The following is a 19203-nucleotide window of genomic DNA, read 5'->3' as shown; positions in this document are numbered from 1 at the left end:
AACAATCGATGCCACAGTACTCCTGCAGCCTGTTAATCAACTGGGAGATCAAACATGATCAGGATGCAGCATTCACCTCTGTCACTTGCCATGAGCAGATCATTGCATATCTGGATGAGGGTTGTTTCGCAAAGCAAAGGCTAACCATGCATGATTTTATTTTATTTTTTCAAAATCAACACTCAATGTTTACCTGGGGTCCCATTATCTAGTTTTGGGAGTTGCATGAAAACCAGGATATAATTTAATATTTATATGCATTGAAAGTGCATTAAACAAAAAGTTTAAAGAAGCACTGTACAACACAAAAACAAGATGCAACACTTCCTTATTCCCTCATTTGGATATTGCACTATAAATAAATCTGTATAAGAAGGGAGCAGGTCTACTTACCTGAATGTATTTTCTCTGCGTTTCATCATTCAATACATGGGCAACATGCTTGGAGAAAATCTTTTCACGGCCTGTACGAGCGTGGATACCAACCATAGTGACACCAATGGGCCAAGGTGCATTGCCAATAGCCATCTGAAGATAGGCATCATTTGCCTGCAGGGGAGAAGACAAAGTTGAAAAGTTGGTGAACCCTTGGGTATATCTGCAGAGCAACGCTGGCCACCAATGCATCAACTAGGTTAGATTTTCCAGTGGACATAATAAAAAATTAACCATTTAATTTATGAACACATCTCCAAAAGCCAAAACACAACTTAAGTGGTTTTCAATCCAGACTAACATTACAACTAAAATTACATTGTAAAATAGAATTGTAATTATAACATTATAAATAATTTTACATGATTTTTTTTCAATGAAATGAACAAAAAAAGTATAGGAATCTGCTTAACCAGATTATGTTCTACTCCTTCAAAAAAAAAAAAAAAAAAAAAAAAAAAAAAACAGGATTGAGGTTCCTTTTACATTGGTGCGCTGGGGTAGCGGTCTGGTTTGGAAAAAAGCAAAAAATGTTATTGCTGTGGTGCGGCCGAAGTAATAAACAAAAAATGTAACACTCAAGTTCCGGTGCACTTACAGGATTACCACAACTTTTGCGTTACTTCTGCGGTGCCTGGAACACTTCCGTCGAATTGCAGGCAGGGGTCATTGCTCATTGACTTTAATGGCCAATGCGATGAGCTGTGACGGGGAGAGTACTGCGACGCAGCTAATGCAAAAGAGGCCTGAGAATAATCAAAACTGGGCCTACAGAAATAATGATCCTTCATACGACCAACTGGATCAAAATTATCTTGTCTTATATGGAGATTGTGATGTGAATGGGACCTTACACTGCAGTCGCAAAATGACTCCTATTTAGGGTGTACTGCACAGATTATACATTACTCATCTCAGCATTATGCACTGTATGTTATACATACCATTGTAATTCCCTGACTATATGTATTCCAAGCAGCACCCTTTTCTACTGAATACATTAGACAAAAAGAGCATTCTTGCCAAATGTCAGCATTCTTCAGTGATGTACCTTCTCATGAAACCCATTTTTGGCATTTCCTCCCAACAGTTATTACACAATTAGAACCATTGTTGTCTCATGTTTTCGTATTGGCACAAAGGCAGGACCAAATGAACATTACACAAAGAGCTTGCGATCAACATAAACACATAGCTGTCTAAATATAGGAAGGACCTGTTATGATTGTCACCAACATTTATAATTCAAGCTATAAGTGAAGTACAAGACTATGGCTCCTTTTCCACTTGCCACAATCTGCTCCAAAAAGCGGATGTTTTTCTGATCACAAAGCTCCACAATTTACATGTAAATCATGGTGCTCCTTTTCAATCCGTGTGTTTTCAATTTTTTTGTGAAATGCAATCATCGGGCTGGACAATTATTGGTGCAATCATGTTCCGCTCCCGTGGTTCACAGCGCAATTATGGCAAGCGGAAAATGTAGGTTGCGCAATCGCATCACGATTTCGCTTGCGATCGTGCTACCTAGTGTAAAAGGGCCCTTAATCCCCCCAAAAGTAATTTAAAGCAGTTTTGTGAGACAGACAATATGTAATGTTGTAATCTATTAGGACATTTAATCCAATTAAAATCTCAAATCAAGCAAAAACCTTTCCTCCAAGGATTTGCGAACTGAACTCATGCTTGCATAGTACGAACATGTTCGTCTATGGCCGCGCTCGCACTCTGAAGGAACATATTCGACCAGTTTGATCAAATAGGTTTAGAGATGGTATGTTGTATAAAGATACAGAAAGCCTCTGGACTATCAAGGGGCTTCCAACTACCAACCACATGACCAAACATCAGCTATGCATTGGATAAAAGGTTGGCTTACAGTCATGCGCATGGAAAACCAGTGTGACCAACAGGGCTGTGCAGTCAGTACAAAAATCATCCGACTCCTCGGTTTCTGATTTCACCGCCATTGACAGTAATTTGCATATAAGCAGCTTGTTGATTGAAAGAATGGAACATAAAAGGCATTTATTTGCCAACAAACCTTAGGAATCTTAAAGCTCTATTAAGATGACATCTGCTTTTGGGAACAAAAAGCTCCTCGGCCTGTCATTGCCAACGTAAATGCCCAAGCAAGTCGTCTAAGATTCACCGAATCCCTATATCAGCCAGGTTTCCGCGTGTAGCCCTGCCAGCTTGCAGATTTTCTATATCTGATATAGAAAAGTCCAGGGCCATTTTCTGCAAGGAACCAGAGCTTTGCACCAGAACCCAGCTGATACAGGGTTCCAGTGAATCTTAATAAACAGACAATGTTTTGGGACATGCTAACTTTTAGGCAGGTAACACACTTGTCTGTTTTCGTGCGCGTTTTCTTCACAGAAAAACTGAGAACTCATGTTAATCAATGTGCTAGTACACACTTAATATGTTGTTCGTGCGCAGAAAAAAAAAACTGACATTCTGCATCCTGATTCTGCACATTTTGTTAGTTTTCTCTATCAACTACATCAGCTGCTGTGAAAAAAACCACGAACGTTTTCCTGCATAAAAACACACTTGGTGTGCAGAAAAAGTATGCAGAAAAACGTGAGCGGAAAAATGAAAGTCAAGTGTGTTCCCTGCCTTAAGCATTAGTGTATCTCTGCGTTTTTATGGGACGCATTTGAAGTAAACTTCGGATATAGCTGTAGAATAGCTGTTAAACAGAAACTACCTGGCGATACAGCCAAGAGTGATGTGCAGGTAACTCTGCAGGAGAATGAGGGGATTCTTCCTCTATTATACATTCTTCATGCACAATTTGATCCAGGTTTATGGGCGATAGACAATACCTCTGCGCTCAATGTGCACAGCATTCTCAGTGGATTCACTACAGCTCTGCGGGGATTGCATATGTAGAATATAGTACTACTGTATCCCCTTAAATTTAACAACATATCAAATTGATTGATTTCATGAGCAAAAGGAGTGCATATATTTGCATCAACGTAAATTTGAATTACATTGACCATCCCTACTAGTGACCACTACACATCAGGCTATATTCTTAATGTAGCCATACACTGGTCGATTTGCCATCATATTCGACCAACAGATAGATCCCTCTCTGATCGAATCTGATCAGAGAGGGATCGTATGGCTGCCTTTACTGCAAACAGATTATGAATCGATTTCAGCCTGACACCGATTCACCATCTGCTGAGCTGCCGCTGCTACCCCCCCCCCCCCGCCGCCGCTTACATTACCTGAAGCCTGGTCCCGGGCATATTCTCCGCATCACCTCCCGGCTGGCATCTTCTCCGCGTCACGACATCCGCGTATAACTTTCTGTCACTCCAGTGACAGCGGAAGTTCAAATAGAGCGCCCTCTATCTGTACTTCCGCTGTCACTGCAGTGACACAGGAAGTTATGTACGGATGCCGTGATGCGGAAGGTGATGCGGAGAAGATGCCAGTCAGGAGGTGATGCGGAGAAGATGCCGGGAGCCAGCTTCAGGTAATGTATACCTGCGTCGATCGTACGCCGCTAGCGATGCGCTCCCTACCTGCGGACGATCGACGGTAATTTCCAGCACGACGCGATCGACGGGATCAATCTATTTCAGGACGAAATAGATCAAAATTTAGCGTTGAGCGTCTGCTGTCGATCGGCGGATAATCGGCCTAGTGTATGGCCAGCTTTACAGCAAAGATGTATTTATATATAAAAGTTACCTGTGTACACATCGGATATACAGTCGCAAGCAAATATGTACCGATATATCTGATTTTAAAAAGTACAGCAACTGCTTTATTGCAGCAGCACAAAAACGTTTGTTTTTTTGTTTGGTTTATTTTATCATGTTTTCTCTTTTAAAGGGAACCAGAGACGAAGCACCCTTGTGTATTTTACCATATATATCAGTGGGAACATTAGAGAAAACACCTACCCTGCTCTCTGTTTCATCCTCACTGCTAAAAGTGTCTGTTAGCAGCTGTGATAAGAATCCCGGACTGAGCATTCAGTCTAGCTTTGCAGGGAATAATTATAGCTGAGTCATTATAGCAGAGCCACAAGGGGGCAGGCTTGGGCTTGAAAAGACACCAGAGAAGACAGACTCAGCTATAATCTTTCCGTAGCAAAGATAGACTGAGTGCTCAGTGTGGATTCTTATCAGAGGTGATAACAGTCAGATTAAACAGAGAACAATGAAACAAAGAGCAGATTAGGTGTTTACGGTCATGTTCCCACTGATTCATAAGGTAAAATACAAGAGGGTGCTTCATCTCTGGTTCTCTTTAATTACAGTTTAAATGTATTAGGTGTCCCAGGTACTCCAGGTACCCAAAATTCCTCAACTCCAACTCCACAGCCCTGGGGACCAAGCTGATTCCCCACCATAACTCTAAGAAGCTGGTTTCATATCAGGAGTGAAGGGCTTTCTGGAGCGTGGCAATGACCCCTTTCCAAGATTTTAAGCCACTCTACGTTCTAATACAGAGTAGTCTATGGTCATTTAGGCTGTCAGGGTATGTGGTTGCTGTATGTACATTACGTTGTATTGTTAGACAAAAAAAAGGCAAACTTTCTTTGTGGCTGATGTACAAAGCACTATTTAGGTGGTATTTCTTGCTGCTTTACAAATCAGCCCTATAGTTCCCCATCTGCCAAGTCGTTCCCCCTAATGTTTTTAGTTTTACCAAAGCCTTATTTTTCAACTAAACTATACTGTTTATATGTGCATATTCTGATGTTAGAGAGTTTAAACAAATACACACCCTATGGTTTACATTTTCACAAAGCCTAATAAGGTCACAATTTACCTTTACGTACTCTCTCTGCAGCATGTATTTTATTATATCGGTTATGGATTCTTTTATGTCAGCAGGCAGGTTCTGTATTAAAAAAAAAAAAAAAAAAAAAAAAAAAGAGAACTCATTATGGCATTCACACACTTCAATGCAATTCTTAGCAGCACAGGTGATACTATGTTGCCAGACTTATCAGGTTTTAGGCCAGTTTATTTTATCGAGGGGCAAAGATTTTGCTTTGCCAGAAACAGTTACATGAACTACAGCCCTGTGTAAAAAGTAGGAACTTTTATTTGCTACTTAAAAGTGTACACAAGGTGGCGCCAAAGGAAAAAATGTATATATACCTCGGGCCTCCTCCAGCCTCCTTTGGCCTGATTGGTGCTTCGCCCTCCTTCTCTGCCTCCTGGATCCTCTGCTACAGCTCTCGTCAGCAGTCAGACCAGTACACCCAGTCGGCAATTCGGGCAGTTGGCACAGTCCAGCCGCGCATTCCCCTGTCTCGCTCCTGCAGCCAGGAGTGTTCTGCGCCTGTGCAATATTACCGCGCAGGCTGCTCCCAGCCACAGGAACACCAAGAGTGGCCGTGCACTATGTCCTGATTAGCTGGATCCATGAGACAGAGGAGGATGGCGAGGGACCAATCAGGCTGAAGGGGGCCCCAGGTATGCATACATTTTTCCTTTGGTGCCATCTCAGGTTCACTTTGGGATGGGGGAGAGGGGGGCAAATGGGTACTCCCTATGGCTATTCTTCATTAAATGTACGTGTATTGGTATTGCTGAAGTTTTAAACCACATGAAATGTATATGTATTTTGCAGTAGCACTGCTGGATGTTCTGGTTGTACTGCGCGGAGTTGCCCTAGATTGTGAGCTCCTTTGAGGGACAGTTAGTGACAAGACAACATACTCTGTAAAGCGCTGCGTAAGATGTCGGCGCTATATAAATACTAAATAATAATAATAATAATAATAATAATAATAATATTGTTTTCAAACGTGTTGCTGACATCAATTTACGAAAACAATAATTCTCAATTTCAGCATCTGCTATATGTATTATCTTTGGATCATTTACAATTAAACACAAGGTTTCCATGGTTTGCAAACTATCACATAAGGTTTGAGTTTAATTTTTGCACAGTGTAAAATAAAGGGGCCAGTAACACAGAAGCTGCATCACTGTCCTCTGCACTGCTTGATGAGAGGCATCAGGTACTGTGCCCACAGCTGGTGAAATGCTCTACATTTCTGTGAATTGCACAAACCAGCCTCAGCAGTAACTGGCCTAGCAGACTAGACTGTTTTGATAAAATCTGCTTGTAAACTATAAAAAAAGTGTTGTGGATCATGTTTAATGTAATGCCTGTATACAGAGGGGTGATTTATCCCTGCTAGACTGATTCAGTAACCTGCGAGTGATGTTATGGTAACTCCCAACTCATAACTTCATGCAGCTGTTCTTGTGGTTTCATGTCCAGCTGCCCAAGATGTAAGAGTACACAAGATTTCAGCTGTAAAACTAATGAGTAGATTTTTCTTCAATTTACGGTGTGCTCTAAAAGTACTTTTTTAGGATGCAACCCAATTTCATGATTACACTTATAAAAATCTGCCATGGTAGACAGTGGTGGTCAGATGTTTGAAAACATTACTACATCTAGAAAACGCTGTTTGTATTATTGGGGTGTGGAAAACATTGCTTAAGAAGGCACTGTTATTACTCACCCGTGCACAGTGCAGACCCACTCAGGGACGCGAATATGTCTGAAGCCAGCTGGTCAAATAACTTCAAAAAGGGGAGACAGTGCTGGACTGATCACAGAGAGAGGACTGAGACAGCTCTATAGGATCCAGAGCCTTCCTTCAACCTAGTTATAATTATATATATATATTTTTTTTTTTTTTTTTTTTTTTAGTGTACTGGTTAAGGGCTCTACCTCTGACACAGGAGACAAGGGTTCAAATCGTTAAGCAAGACAGAACCTACTCAGTGAGGAGACCTTGGGAAGGTCTCCCCAATACTGCTACTGCCTACTGAGAGTGGCTTAGAGGCTGCAACTCTGGTGTTTGAGTCCACAAGAGAAAACCGCAATATAAATGTTCTGTGCTTTGTCTTGTCTTTCAATGTCGCTTCTGATTCGCTTTAATGTGTAACTGTTGTGGCACTAAAATTCCTAACATGTGTAGGTCAGATTTTTCCTCTGTGGTCCACAGGTATGCAGGACCTTCACAACTTATCTGAAGCCATCAAGTCGCTGACTGTATGTCTGACATACATGTTAGATGATCTGAAGACTTCCACTGACATAGAAGGCATAAGACAATAAATAGCTAGTATCCATACATACAGTTACATGGCAAGTGATATACAAGTAAAAATAGCTTGCGAGGCAATGATGCCACCTTTAAATGTCTGTGCCAGAGGAAAGTGTACATGCTAGAAAAATTTTAGTACATCTGCTTATCCGTGAAATACATGTCTCTACCTGCACAAGCCTTGTCTCACCTGCAAGATTTTCTCTGCCAGAAACACTTCCCTGTGGAAAGTACCTGAGAATTATTCACTGCCTTTCACTGAGCATTTTATATCATTAATAAATATCATTCCTGTGGCTTTGGGATTGCACATCCTGAAACTGAAATCAGTCCCAACCACAACTGTCTCCTGTCAGCTTACGACTATGGTTAACCCCTGTGGTGCTGACTGCTGAACAGCTAACAAACACACAGTACTAGAGCATAATTTGACTAGCCAGGGAGGCATATTGCCCACAGGTACTAAAAGATAAAATGACGTAATATGAATGGGAAAAAAACAACATGGAAAGTGCAAGGAGACAAAAATTCAAAACGTTAGGGGAATTTGTTTGCACTTTACAGCTGTTTATGGGAAATTCCACTTTTATTATAAACTAACATTCACTCAACGGTGTTGTACAGGTGCGCGCATGCACGGCGGATGGTGCGCACGCACGTGCACGGTGCGCACGACGTGTTCGCATGCGGCAGACAACAGTGCAAGACCTAGAGCCCGTTTTTAAACGGTCTTAGGTCAGCTAGTGATATATAACCTGCTAGGTATCTCATTGAATATAGCACAAAGACAACATAGTGATGATTGAAATCAAACTGATTTATGAAAAAAATATGCTCATTTTGAATTTGATGCCAGCAACTCGTAGTGTATGTTCTTTATTGTTTTGCATCCCACCTTTTCTTTTAAAGAGACTCTGTACTTTAGAAAAAAAAACACTCTGGTGGATACTTACCTTGGGAGGAGGAAGCCTCAGGGTCCCAATGAGGCTTCCTAGTCCCCTGCAGCTGCAGGTAATCCAGTGCTTGCTCCCTCGAAACCTCCTGGAATCCTCCCCCGACAAAAGAAGATTTATTAACCTCTCCGGGATCCAGCAGACGCAGTTGCGGCTCTTCGTTCGGACTAGGCAGAAATAGCAGAGCCCGATCGTATCCGCTCTACCGCGTCTGTGCAGTAGAGGTATTCAATCAGGTTCGGCTATTTCCGACTTAACCCGAAGAGAAATGGCTAGTGCGCCTGCGAAGGATCGCGTTAGGTAGATATTTACCTCGTCGCACTTCGGGGGACCCGGGCAGGCTAACAGAGGGACACAGGAGGACGAGGAAGCCTCGTTAGGATCCAGAGGCTTCCCCCTCCCAAAGTGAGTATTTTTTAATTACAAATCCTCTTTAAAGAAAAACTTAATACAAAATAGAAGTTTGTATAGCTGTACGGCTAGCCACAAAAATGCAAGACACTTAACCACTTGAGGACCAGAGGTTTATACCCCCTAGTGACCAGGCCATTTTTTTACAATTCAGCACGTTTCAACTAACGGTTTATTGCTTGGTCATACAACTTAGCGCCCAAATTAATTTTACTCCCTTTTCTTCTCACAAATAGAGCTTTATTTTGTTGGTTGGTATTGGATTGCTGCTTTTTTTTTTTTTTTTTTTAATTAATCAAAAACTTTATTTTTTTTAATCATATTTTTTTTTTAAATTCCCCTCCAAATTACATACAATACACAATACATACATAGACATATGCCTATGATAGGGATTAGATTGTGAGCCCCTCCGAGGGACAGTTATGTGACAAGGCTATACTCTGTACAGCGCTGCATAAGATGTCAGCGTTATATAAATACATTTATGTATAGAAATACAAAAAACAGCCTGCCAGCACTGATCAGCCACTGGCAGGCTGATTGCTGATGCCCACGGTTTACAGTGACGGGAGCTTGCGAGCTCCCGTCAAATCTCGCTCCTCGCAAGATGACACCATGTGGGGTCACTGAGGAATAGCAGAGCTTCTCTGCCCCATCCTGCATTAGGCAGTCAGCAAAAGGTTAAAGGGAACCCGAAGTGAGAGGTATATGGATATAATTTCCTTGTACTCAAAGCCAGTTGCCTGGCAGCCCTGTTGATCTTCTGGCATAAGTAGAGTCTCAGTCAAAACTCTGGAACAAGCATATGGCTAATACTGTAAAACCTGAGGCAGAGTACCTGATCTGCTGCATGCTTGTTCAGGGTCTATGGCTAAAAGTATCAGAGGGCTTCCAGTAAGAGGAAATAAATATGGCAGCCGCGGGTACCCTTTAAAGGGTTCTGTGGATCAGAAAAAAAAAAATAACAAACACTGACACTTACCTGGGGCTTCTATGGGCCCCCTGCAGCTGTAATGTCCTGCGCCGTCCTCCTACGATCGTCGGTTTCTCGCCGCCGGCACCAGTCTATTATTCGTCTAACAAGATAAATAATGCTTGCTCCCGCTCGCGTCTCCGGGAGCTTACTGCGCAGGCGCAGTACGAGGCCACGGCACGGGCGCGCCACTGTTGATCATCTGCATCAATTGTACCGGAATCTGCGGCGGGAGAACGGGTGAGGACGACAGCGTGGGACATGACAGCTACAGGGGGCTGATAGAAGCCCCAGGTAAGTGTCAGCTTTGGTCTTTTTTTCTGCTCCACAGAACTCCTTTAAAGAGGAACTCTAGAGACATAGTAGAATACAGTAAATTATTTAACCTTTACATTAAGGAGTACAAAGATTGTACATTTAAAAGCCTTTATATGGTAAGCACTGTTATAGCGCTGCAAGGATCAGTGAGTCAGTGGCAGTAACTTAAAGAGAAACTACAACCTAGAATTGAACTTTATCCCAATCAGTAGCTGATACCCCCTTTTACATGAGAAATATAATGATTTTCACAAACAGACCATCAGGGGGCGCTGTATGATTGAGTTTGTGCTGAAACCCCTCTCACAAGAAACTCTGGTACCGCGGTACTCTGGGCAAACTGCCACAATGTAACAATGTTCACAGACAGGAATTAGCGGTTTACAGCTGGCTCTAACAGCCAAAACAGCTAGGAGCAGCTACATAACGGCCCACAGTAAAAATGTCACCATGTAATAAATGTCAGAATGTAAATCGGGGAGAGGAAAGATTTTACAATGAGCAAAAACTGACTAAATCATTTATACATAATTATAGTAAAAAATGAAGCACTTTTTTTACTACATTATTTTCACTGGAGTTCCTCTTTAACCGCTTGCACGTAAAGCATTTCTACTTTGGAACTTTGCCCCATCAGTAAAACTGCTGTGGCGTTCATTTCAAAAGTGTTCCGAAACTGTGGCCAGGCCCACTTGGGTCTCCTCAGCTTGCCCCCAGCTGCCGAGCTGGGTGGAGGAAAGGGGGGAGACCATGGTCACGCATAGGAGGGTGGCCACGGAGCTTCAGAAAACTTTGGATAAAGTGGCCATAGCAGTCTTGGTAATTGGGGGAGGGGGGCTTTCACCCTTATCAATCTACCTAGGGCAGCCTTTCTCAACCTTTTTACCCTGGAGGGACCCTGCTAATAGCTTGTGGATCTCAAGGAACACCTGCAAACAATGTTTTAATCTCGAGATACCCCTGCATTTATTTTTCAGAGTCATGGTCTTTAAAATAAGGTGAGGCTGTTAATTTCACTAACTCGTATTACGCTGCCACTCATTATACTGTGCTCATAATTGTGACCCCCAATTTAGTTGTTCTTTTTGCAGTACCCCCTATTATAATGGGCTCTATTATACTTCTCCCACGATGGCAGAAAATGCCAAGGAACCCCTGCAGAATCCTCAAGGAACCCTGGTTGAGAAAGCCTGACCTAGGGCCGCCTTAATTATCCCAGTTTCAGCATGAGAAACACTTCCTATATCTATATAATGCTGTATATAGGTATGTAGCCCCACCCTCCCAGTAATGTTAAGGCTGGGCTGTTTAGCTATGCGGAATTCTCCTGGATGGAGACCCCTCTGTTATGTAAAGGTGAGACATAATGTTACTATAAAGATGCTGCAAGCTTGTTGTCGTGCACACTGTCATCTGTAGATAAGAAAACGGTGCCGGTTTTCTTCTGTGAATGATGTTGGAGTTACTATAAAGAGGTCTCTGAAGCACAATGATGATTTCCATGGTGGTGGAATCCTCGGAGGAACAATGTCTACATCTGACAGTATTTTCATACTAAAGGTGCCTATAGGTGTGATACTTTGGGGTTTGAATTGGCTGCTTCATGTGTCATCGGCAGTGTTACCTGGCAGTGAACTTCTACAGGCTCATGTCTATATGCGCTTTACATAGACTGTTACTGAGGATACTGACATACCTGCCTTGCAATAATAAATGCTTTGCCTTTTCTTCTAAGCAATGTGTTCTATTATGTTCTGCACAAATATTCATCATGGGAGAGGCCCGAACTTGTAAATGGCATTATGTTATTTCATGTAAGTCAGCAGCTACATCTCATGGCAAATAATAAAAGCCAAGTAATAAGCCTATGATTTACCAAAGAAAAGAAAAACGTGACAATTATTCAGTCACTGAAAAGCAAGCAATTACAGAACACCAACAGAGGGAACCAGCTGCTCCCAGGTATCATTGGGAATATTTACCTTTTTGCGCAGTTTTCTAAAAAGTGGTTTCAAGTAGGACTCCGTTTGCTTCTGTGTGGCACTAGCCAGTTTACCATGCACGCTACGTTTCACATAGTCTTCTCTTGCATTCAAATCTTTAGCCCAGACACCTAAGAGAAACTAAACCACAAATTCTGATTACTCTACTGACATCTAGTGGGCGACTGAAACCATGCAATAAATTGTCATTGTTTTTAGTTACCTATTATTTAGTAATTATATAGCGTTGACATCTTCCGCAGTGCTGTACAGAGTATATTGTCTTGATTTATACAAAACATATCTATGTATATACTGTGACTGTAGAGCGTCCCTGTGACCTCGCCGCCGGGAGACTTGGGCGCACGATAAGGCCGGTATGACTTATCCTGCTGCTGCACAAGTTCCTGGCAGCGTTAAATACCAGTTCCCCCTCTAGGTCCACGTGGATAGTGGGGAATGATGTAATTCGGCTTCCAGCTATTGCTGGCGACCGAATTACAGTGATTTAAAAGTAACTTCTGCGCCGTCTTCTGACAGCGCATAAGTTACTCACTGTGCGCCACTATAGCCATAATTCCTATTACAGTTTATGGTGGAGCCGGCTGCGCCCAAATCTCCTGCGTGTAGTCGCAGAGTTCCCCAACCCTGTCCTCAAGGCCCACCAACAGTGCAGGTTTTGCAGGAAACCACAAACATGCACAAGTGAGGTAATTAGTGTCACAGCAGAGCTGATTAACTACCTCTATGGATTTATACAAAACATGCAGTGTTGGTGGGCCCTGAGGACACTGTTAGGGAACACTAGTGTAGTGTATGTATTGTAGTCTAGGGACAATTTTTTTAGGGAAAACCAGTTAACATATCTATATTTGAGATGGGATAGGAAACCAGAGTGCCCAGAGGAAACCCACGCAGACACAGAAAGAACAGTCAAAATCCGTGCAGATAATGCCCTGGCTGAGATTCGAACCAGGGACCCAGCGCTGCAAGGCGAGAGAGCTAACCACTACGCCACCGTGCTTTAGTTATAGCATTGACATTTTTGGCAGCACTTTACTAAAGACACATGAATGTGCTATAAGCACCTGCATCTCAAACTGTAAAATGGATAGGTAGACCTATCCTTGTGTAACTGATCACACTAGCTCAGACATACTGTCTAAATCAGGAATGGGCAAACTCGGCCCTCCAGCTGTTACGGAACTACAAGTCCCACAATGCATTTGCCTTTATGAGTCATGACTGTGGCTGTCAGACTCCTGCAATGCATTGTGGGACTTGTAGTTCCTTAACAGCTGGAGGGCCAAGTTTGCCCATGCCTGGTCTAAATGATCATCTGACAGATTTGCAAAGTTCTGATTTTCTGTGATCACTTCCTACTTTAGCACATGATCATGACCAGCAAAACAGACTGATCCCATGCATCTACAGGAGTTCCCATGTGTCTATGCGAGGTCTCAGACACCAGCATCCCTAATAGTGAGACCCTTTTTCCATACCCCTTGTGCTGTCTGGTGGCTGGAACAGATTTCAACATCAGTTTTGAGCATGGCCAGCCAGGGAACCTGCATGAACTGGACAGTAAGTCTGAGCTGGTCAGGTCAGTTACAGAGGTCAGCAAGATCACACAGCGTGGGAAAATGGGCAGGTGCCGGAACCCATAAGTGAAATAATGAAGAGGTTCCGCACACTGTCACTAGAATCAATAAATGTATTGTCCCAACACCCACATACCACCTTTGTCAACCGGCAATAGTTTTGTGGCCACACAGGGTTCTCCTTTGTCAGGGAATATTAGACAAAAGATATATACGGGTATATCGAGAATACGGATTCCAGTGACAGTGTGCGGAACCTCATTACTTCTTAAGTCACCCAGGCACTATTGTCTAATGAATTGCATGGTAGTCATTCCAAAGTGCCAGAGAAACAAATCACACAAATTGTACAATGGGGGGGGGGGGGGGGGAGGCTCATGCTACGTCACTTGGACATTTTCTGGAGCGGGCAGCAGTGGTATAATAGGAGCAGAGAACAAACCCATACTTTCCTATAAGCCTGTATACTATATATTGACTGCGTAGTCAATTTACCCTGCATAAGGGAATATCTGTTACAATATTGCAATGGCATTTCCGAACTGCATGGGTATCAGATGCATTTCCTTATTCAAGGATATGGCACTATTCCACCCTGCAGCCAATGTAAGCAACTCCATAAGACCACCGGAGGGAGTACAGCACATTGGGTACGCTACTCCACTGCCTGCTCCGGCAAAGTGTGGTACAGCGCTGACTTCCAAAACAAAACAAAAAAAAATGAAGCTTCTGGACTTTCAGAAGCGAAGCATGCATGGCTTAGTATAGCTAGAAGGGGTCACCTGTTTCATTTAAAGCAAATAAAAGGAATCCAAGCAGGTTTCATTCCATTTAAAAAACAAAAATAAAAAAAATCCTCTTGCCACAAATCAGCTGAACTGCAATTTGAGTGTTAAAATATCTGTACATCTGTGACACCTGCTCAGTTTAAATCTGATGAATACCGATCTAGTAAGCCAAATCAAATAAGAGTCTGCCAGGATGGCTGGCTTTATTAATATAAAGATGATTGAAAAGAAGGTACTTGTTTGTTCTGGCATAACACGTGAATGCACACTGCTAAAGGTCTTTGAAGCGTTTTACAGCTGCAATATCCGAGTCCTTTTAGGTATACCTGTCCAAATCTCACTTATAAAAAAAATAGGCGGAATAAATGGATACCAAACAACCCATGTGCCATTCCAATTCCTGCTAGTGTGTTATAAGATCAATCTTGCAGCTATATTTACCTTTCTGACTTTATTAATGATAGCCACACTTACCTTTAAGACTTTATTGATGATATCCATGTCCTTGTTGTCATCCCCTTGTCCAAGGCTTTCTCCTAAGGCCTAGAATACCAAGACATAGATTAATACAAATGTTAAATCAGTAAAATCAAAGCCCTGCAGAGTTTATCACGCATTTTGCCAAGCTTAGATGTAGACTTTTAGTACCAGCGCAGCTCATTCTGGAAGAGTTAAATGAAATTAGTTCCAGCTGATACACAGACTGCTTCCCATCACATGATGTAGTCAGAGCGCTATTCATTTCAAACACCTGTTCCAGCCATTTTGGACGTCATTCAACTCCCACTTTCCAGATGTTTGTATAAAATGTGTCCTGTTCCTCACTGTGAGAGTCCTGACGCCTTCTGGAATGGTTTACACCTTTCACCCAAAGCAGTATTTCTAGGGCGGTATGGTATAGTAAAAGATACCCCTGTGGATTTAAATGTCTCTTTAGAGTGAAATAAGGATAACAAGGAGAAAGCTTGAAGCTAGTGTGCCCGACCTCAAACTAACAGGAAGCAGAGGACACCTCTACACACATATAGTATTACTAGCCACAGGTCTTATATTTAACAAAAAACAAAAAAAGGGTTCTGGCTGCCTATCAATGTTTCTAGTTTAATTTAAAAGATGGAAACAAAGTGACAGTTTATGAAGAGTTCTGTATTCTCATTTTCTTCCAAGCCATATCAGGCTCACTAAAGCGGATGGCAAAGCAGCATGACTTTTTATAGTTCTATATAAAGAGGTGAACAGTAAGAATCCAGCTAAGCTATGTAACCTGTGCTCAAATTTCAAGCTTTATTTCGCACAGGTGATTGGCACATACACATGCATAGTGCATATTTGTGCTCTATCCCTATTGTGATATGACTATGTCAGTGTGTTGTATGACAGACTACCATCTTGGCCACTCCCATTACCCGAGCAACCTGAGACACGGAGTAAGCACCGGTATGTGATTGGATCAATGTTACACAATCACGTGTACGAGCGGTGGTTTTTAGAGCTCCTGACTGGAACGCACGTCTGCTGGCGCTCGTAGGCGGTATCGCACTGATGGCAGCTACGGGGAACTTCCGGTTTTGAAACCAAATGCCGGCATTATATATATATATATATATATATATATATATATATATATATATATATATATATATATATATATATATATATATATAGCTGTCTACAATGGCAGGTTTGTTAGGCAGTGTTTGCCCATTTTAAAATCTCTTCTCTCTCAGATTTACATTCAGGCATTTATCACAGGCGGCAACATCTTTATTCCTTTCAGATGATCTCTGCGGAATGTTTGTTTACTGAGAGTTCTATGCACAGAGGGAGATACTGCTTACTTGGAAACAGATGTCATTTCCCACAATGCAACAAGGTTCACAGACAGCAAACTGTCAGGGCCTTGGCCCTGACATCACACCACAATATCAGCCTTACAGATGTCCCTGATGATTTATTTGAGAAAAGGTGAAATATTTCTCTTGGGAAAGGGGGTATCGGCTGCTGATTGGGACGAAGTTCAACCTTGAGTTAAAGTTCCCTTTTAAGTTAACTGGAGTGCATCATCTCACCATCACTTACCTACCCTAGTTAAGCCCCTCCAAACGTAACCCCATTCTTTGAGGTCAAACATAGCAAATATGGGAAGTTTAAAGTGGTGTGTCAAGACTACACTGAGTCAAGTCTCATCATGGCTGTCTGGTTTGCCTACTGGCAGGAGGAACTTTTACAGATTTAGGCCCCTGGGAATCAGAAACCTAGGAATCGCAGCCCCAGAGATCCAAACTGACAGTGAATGCATCTACTGATAGTAAACATGAACCCTAAACACCTGGTGGCCCTATTCACGATAGACCCAGATGCAGGAGACCGGGCCGTGGCAAGAACCACAACCACTTATCACGTGCAGACTAGGAGGGGGGAATCCCATAATTAAATTTATACACCAGAGTGCTCACTATGCCCAAAACCACTGTAATCTCCGAAGGGCTTTTCTGTCCGACCGCAGCCTTTAATGCTTTCAGGTCTGAAGTGAACTTGTTGCACTTTTAGAAATGCCTCAAATTGAAGCAACACTTGGAGACAACCAGGAGTTAATTTCAGATCAAGAGGGTCAAATATTGATCTAAATTTATGCAAAGTTAACTTATAGCGTGCTTCAGGCTAGGCAGGTCCTCAGGAAAGTCTTACAAACCTCAAGCTCCTCAATAGTTGTATTTTCCTCGTGGACCTTCAGGTCATTCTGTGTATCTTCTTCTGTTTGTTCTGGGCCAGCCACAATCTCATTCAGATACTGCTGGTCAATCTTATCCAATGCAGCCTTCAGGTCATTTCTTAAGCCCTAGAAAGTATAGACCAAATACAAGAGATATATTGAAACACTGAAAAACAATTAAGACAGCTCTGATCTCAAAAGAGTGCACACACATTGCTTTGAGTAGGACTGTCTTTGCAATCAAAAATTAATGGATAGTACAGGTGAATTTGAACAGCCTTCCTATCTTGTTTCCACTGCCCCCTGGCTTCTTGAAGTGCATACATTGGAAGATGGCCAGTGGTTTTAACCAGATAGATGCCTCTCTGATCAAACCTGATTTTGCCTGCCACACACTGCATACAAATTTCAGCATGAAATCTGTGGAGCAACCTCCACCTGCCCGGTTTTGGGGGGTCTAAAGCACTCATTTTGCGGCGAAGATGCGGCGGTTTAGATCTAATGAGAGGACTGAAGCGAACTAGCAGGTAAAAACAGCAATTTTTGTTCGTTTCAGTCTCTCTTTAAAGGCACTGGACCCGGGCTGGTTCAGTGGAGCGCTCATTACGTTTAAGGAAGCGCACATTAAACTATCAGAGCAGAGCGTAATTTAGCAGCGCACACTATGGCTGCAAAACATGCGCTGAGAATTATTACCACGTGCTACTGTCATTAAGCTGTAGCTGCACAGCTTAGTGAATCAGCCTCATACTCAAACAAACTGGCAAGTATTAGAGCTTCCTGACAATCACTCAGTCTCTGTTTAAAATGTGTGCATCTTATAAGTTCTCATTGCTTGTAAAAGTGTTCCCCTCTGCAATTCATTTTCCTCCCTGTGCATATTATTATCTGGAGCATGAGCAGATACAGGTCGCTAAGATAAAGTCGACAATGCTCAAAAATCTTTGACTTGGCACTACAGGCTACCACATTTATTTCCATTTAAACAATACTAGTTTCCTGGTAACCCCATTGGTCTATTTGGCTGCAGCGGTGTCTGAATAACACCACAAACAAGCATGCGGCATAATCGTCAGATCTGACAATAATGTCAGAAACACCTGATCAGTTGTATGCTTGTTCAGGATCTGTGGCTAAAAGTATTAGACGGAGAGAATCAACAGGGCTGCTTAAAAGAAAATAAATATGGCAGCCTCCATATCACTCACCTCGGGTTCATTTTAAAAGCATCCTTTTATTATACTGTAGTTCTTTAAAACAGGTTTTCTGTACTGTAGGGAATATTCCTGATTTTCTGACAGGTGGAATTCAGAAACATGCAGGGAAGTTTGACAAAACAGAGAGTGAAAAGGCTAACAGTAAAATAAAAAAAAAATAAAAAAAGTCATCTTCATTCAAGATTATTACTTAACCTAGCAAAACTGAGCATTGGTAAGGCCTGAAGTAATTCCATATGGCTTTGAGCTTCTATTAGTTTAGTTAATACACACATTCAAATACCTTGTTCACTTCTGGAGCTAGAATCTCTATCTTTCTTAAGCGTTGGAAAGAATCGTAATCGGTTTCTCCAAAGAGTCTGATAGGTTCCCCTCTTTCCCGCAGTCTTCTTATTACCTAGGATGTACACATCAGATCATTATTGGGTGCTCTGCAGGGTCCCCATCCCTTCCAAAGTTTAAAATGCACAATTATTTTTGCATTTAAACACAGTATTTGAATAGCCTTCTGTATTTGCAAAGTAAAGGAAAAGGAGACGACATGGACTATGACCTGGATTCTATCACAATACAGAAGATTCCCCACATAGCCAATGATGCAGAACAAGTGTGTGCTCAGGAGCTCAGCCTTCATATATTACATGCTTGTTCTGGGTCAGTGACTCACTAAGTACTTGAATGAGAAAAACAGCTGA

General features: G+C 42.2%; 1 protein-coding gene across 4 annotated transcripts in view; it reads right to left on the bottom strand.

The window, feature by feature from the left end:
* The window catches only part of PRPF18 (pre-mRNA processing factor 18), a 56771-nt gene that overhangs the window by 5050 nt on the left and 32518 nt on the right, over positions 1 to 19203 (bottom strand). For 2 of the 4 annotated variants that reach the window (XM_068276140.1, XM_068276142.1), the window contains 6 exons: positions 18792 to 18905; positions 17271 to 17417; positions 15053 to 15121; positions 12190 to 12330; positions 5242 to 5313; positions 394 to 549 (listed from right to left, as the gene is read on the bottom strand). In XM_068276140.1, coding sequence (XP_068132241.1) covers positions 394 to 549; positions 5242 to 5313; positions 12190 to 12330; positions 15053 to 15121; positions 17271 to 17417; positions 18792 to 18905 — 699 coding nt within the window. The remainder of the gene's footprint in view (positions 1 to 393; positions 550 to 5241; positions 5314 to 12189; positions 12331 to 15052; positions 15122 to 17270; positions 17418 to 18791; positions 18906 to 19203) is intronic. The other 2 variants (XM_068276143.1, XM_068276144.1) reach the window with 1 other exon arrangement.

Source organism: Hyperolius riggenbachi, chromosome 3 (assembly GCF_040937935.1).
Source record: "Hyperolius riggenbachi isolate aHypRig1 chromosome 3, aHypRig1.pri, whole genome shotgun sequence".
Classification (NCBI taxonomy): domain Eukaryota; kingdom Metazoa; phylum Chordata; class Amphibia; order Anura; family Hyperoliidae; genus Hyperolius; species Hyperolius riggenbachi.
Note: the sequence above shows the minus strand (reverse complement) of the source record. Positions and strands in the feature narration are given on the sequence as shown.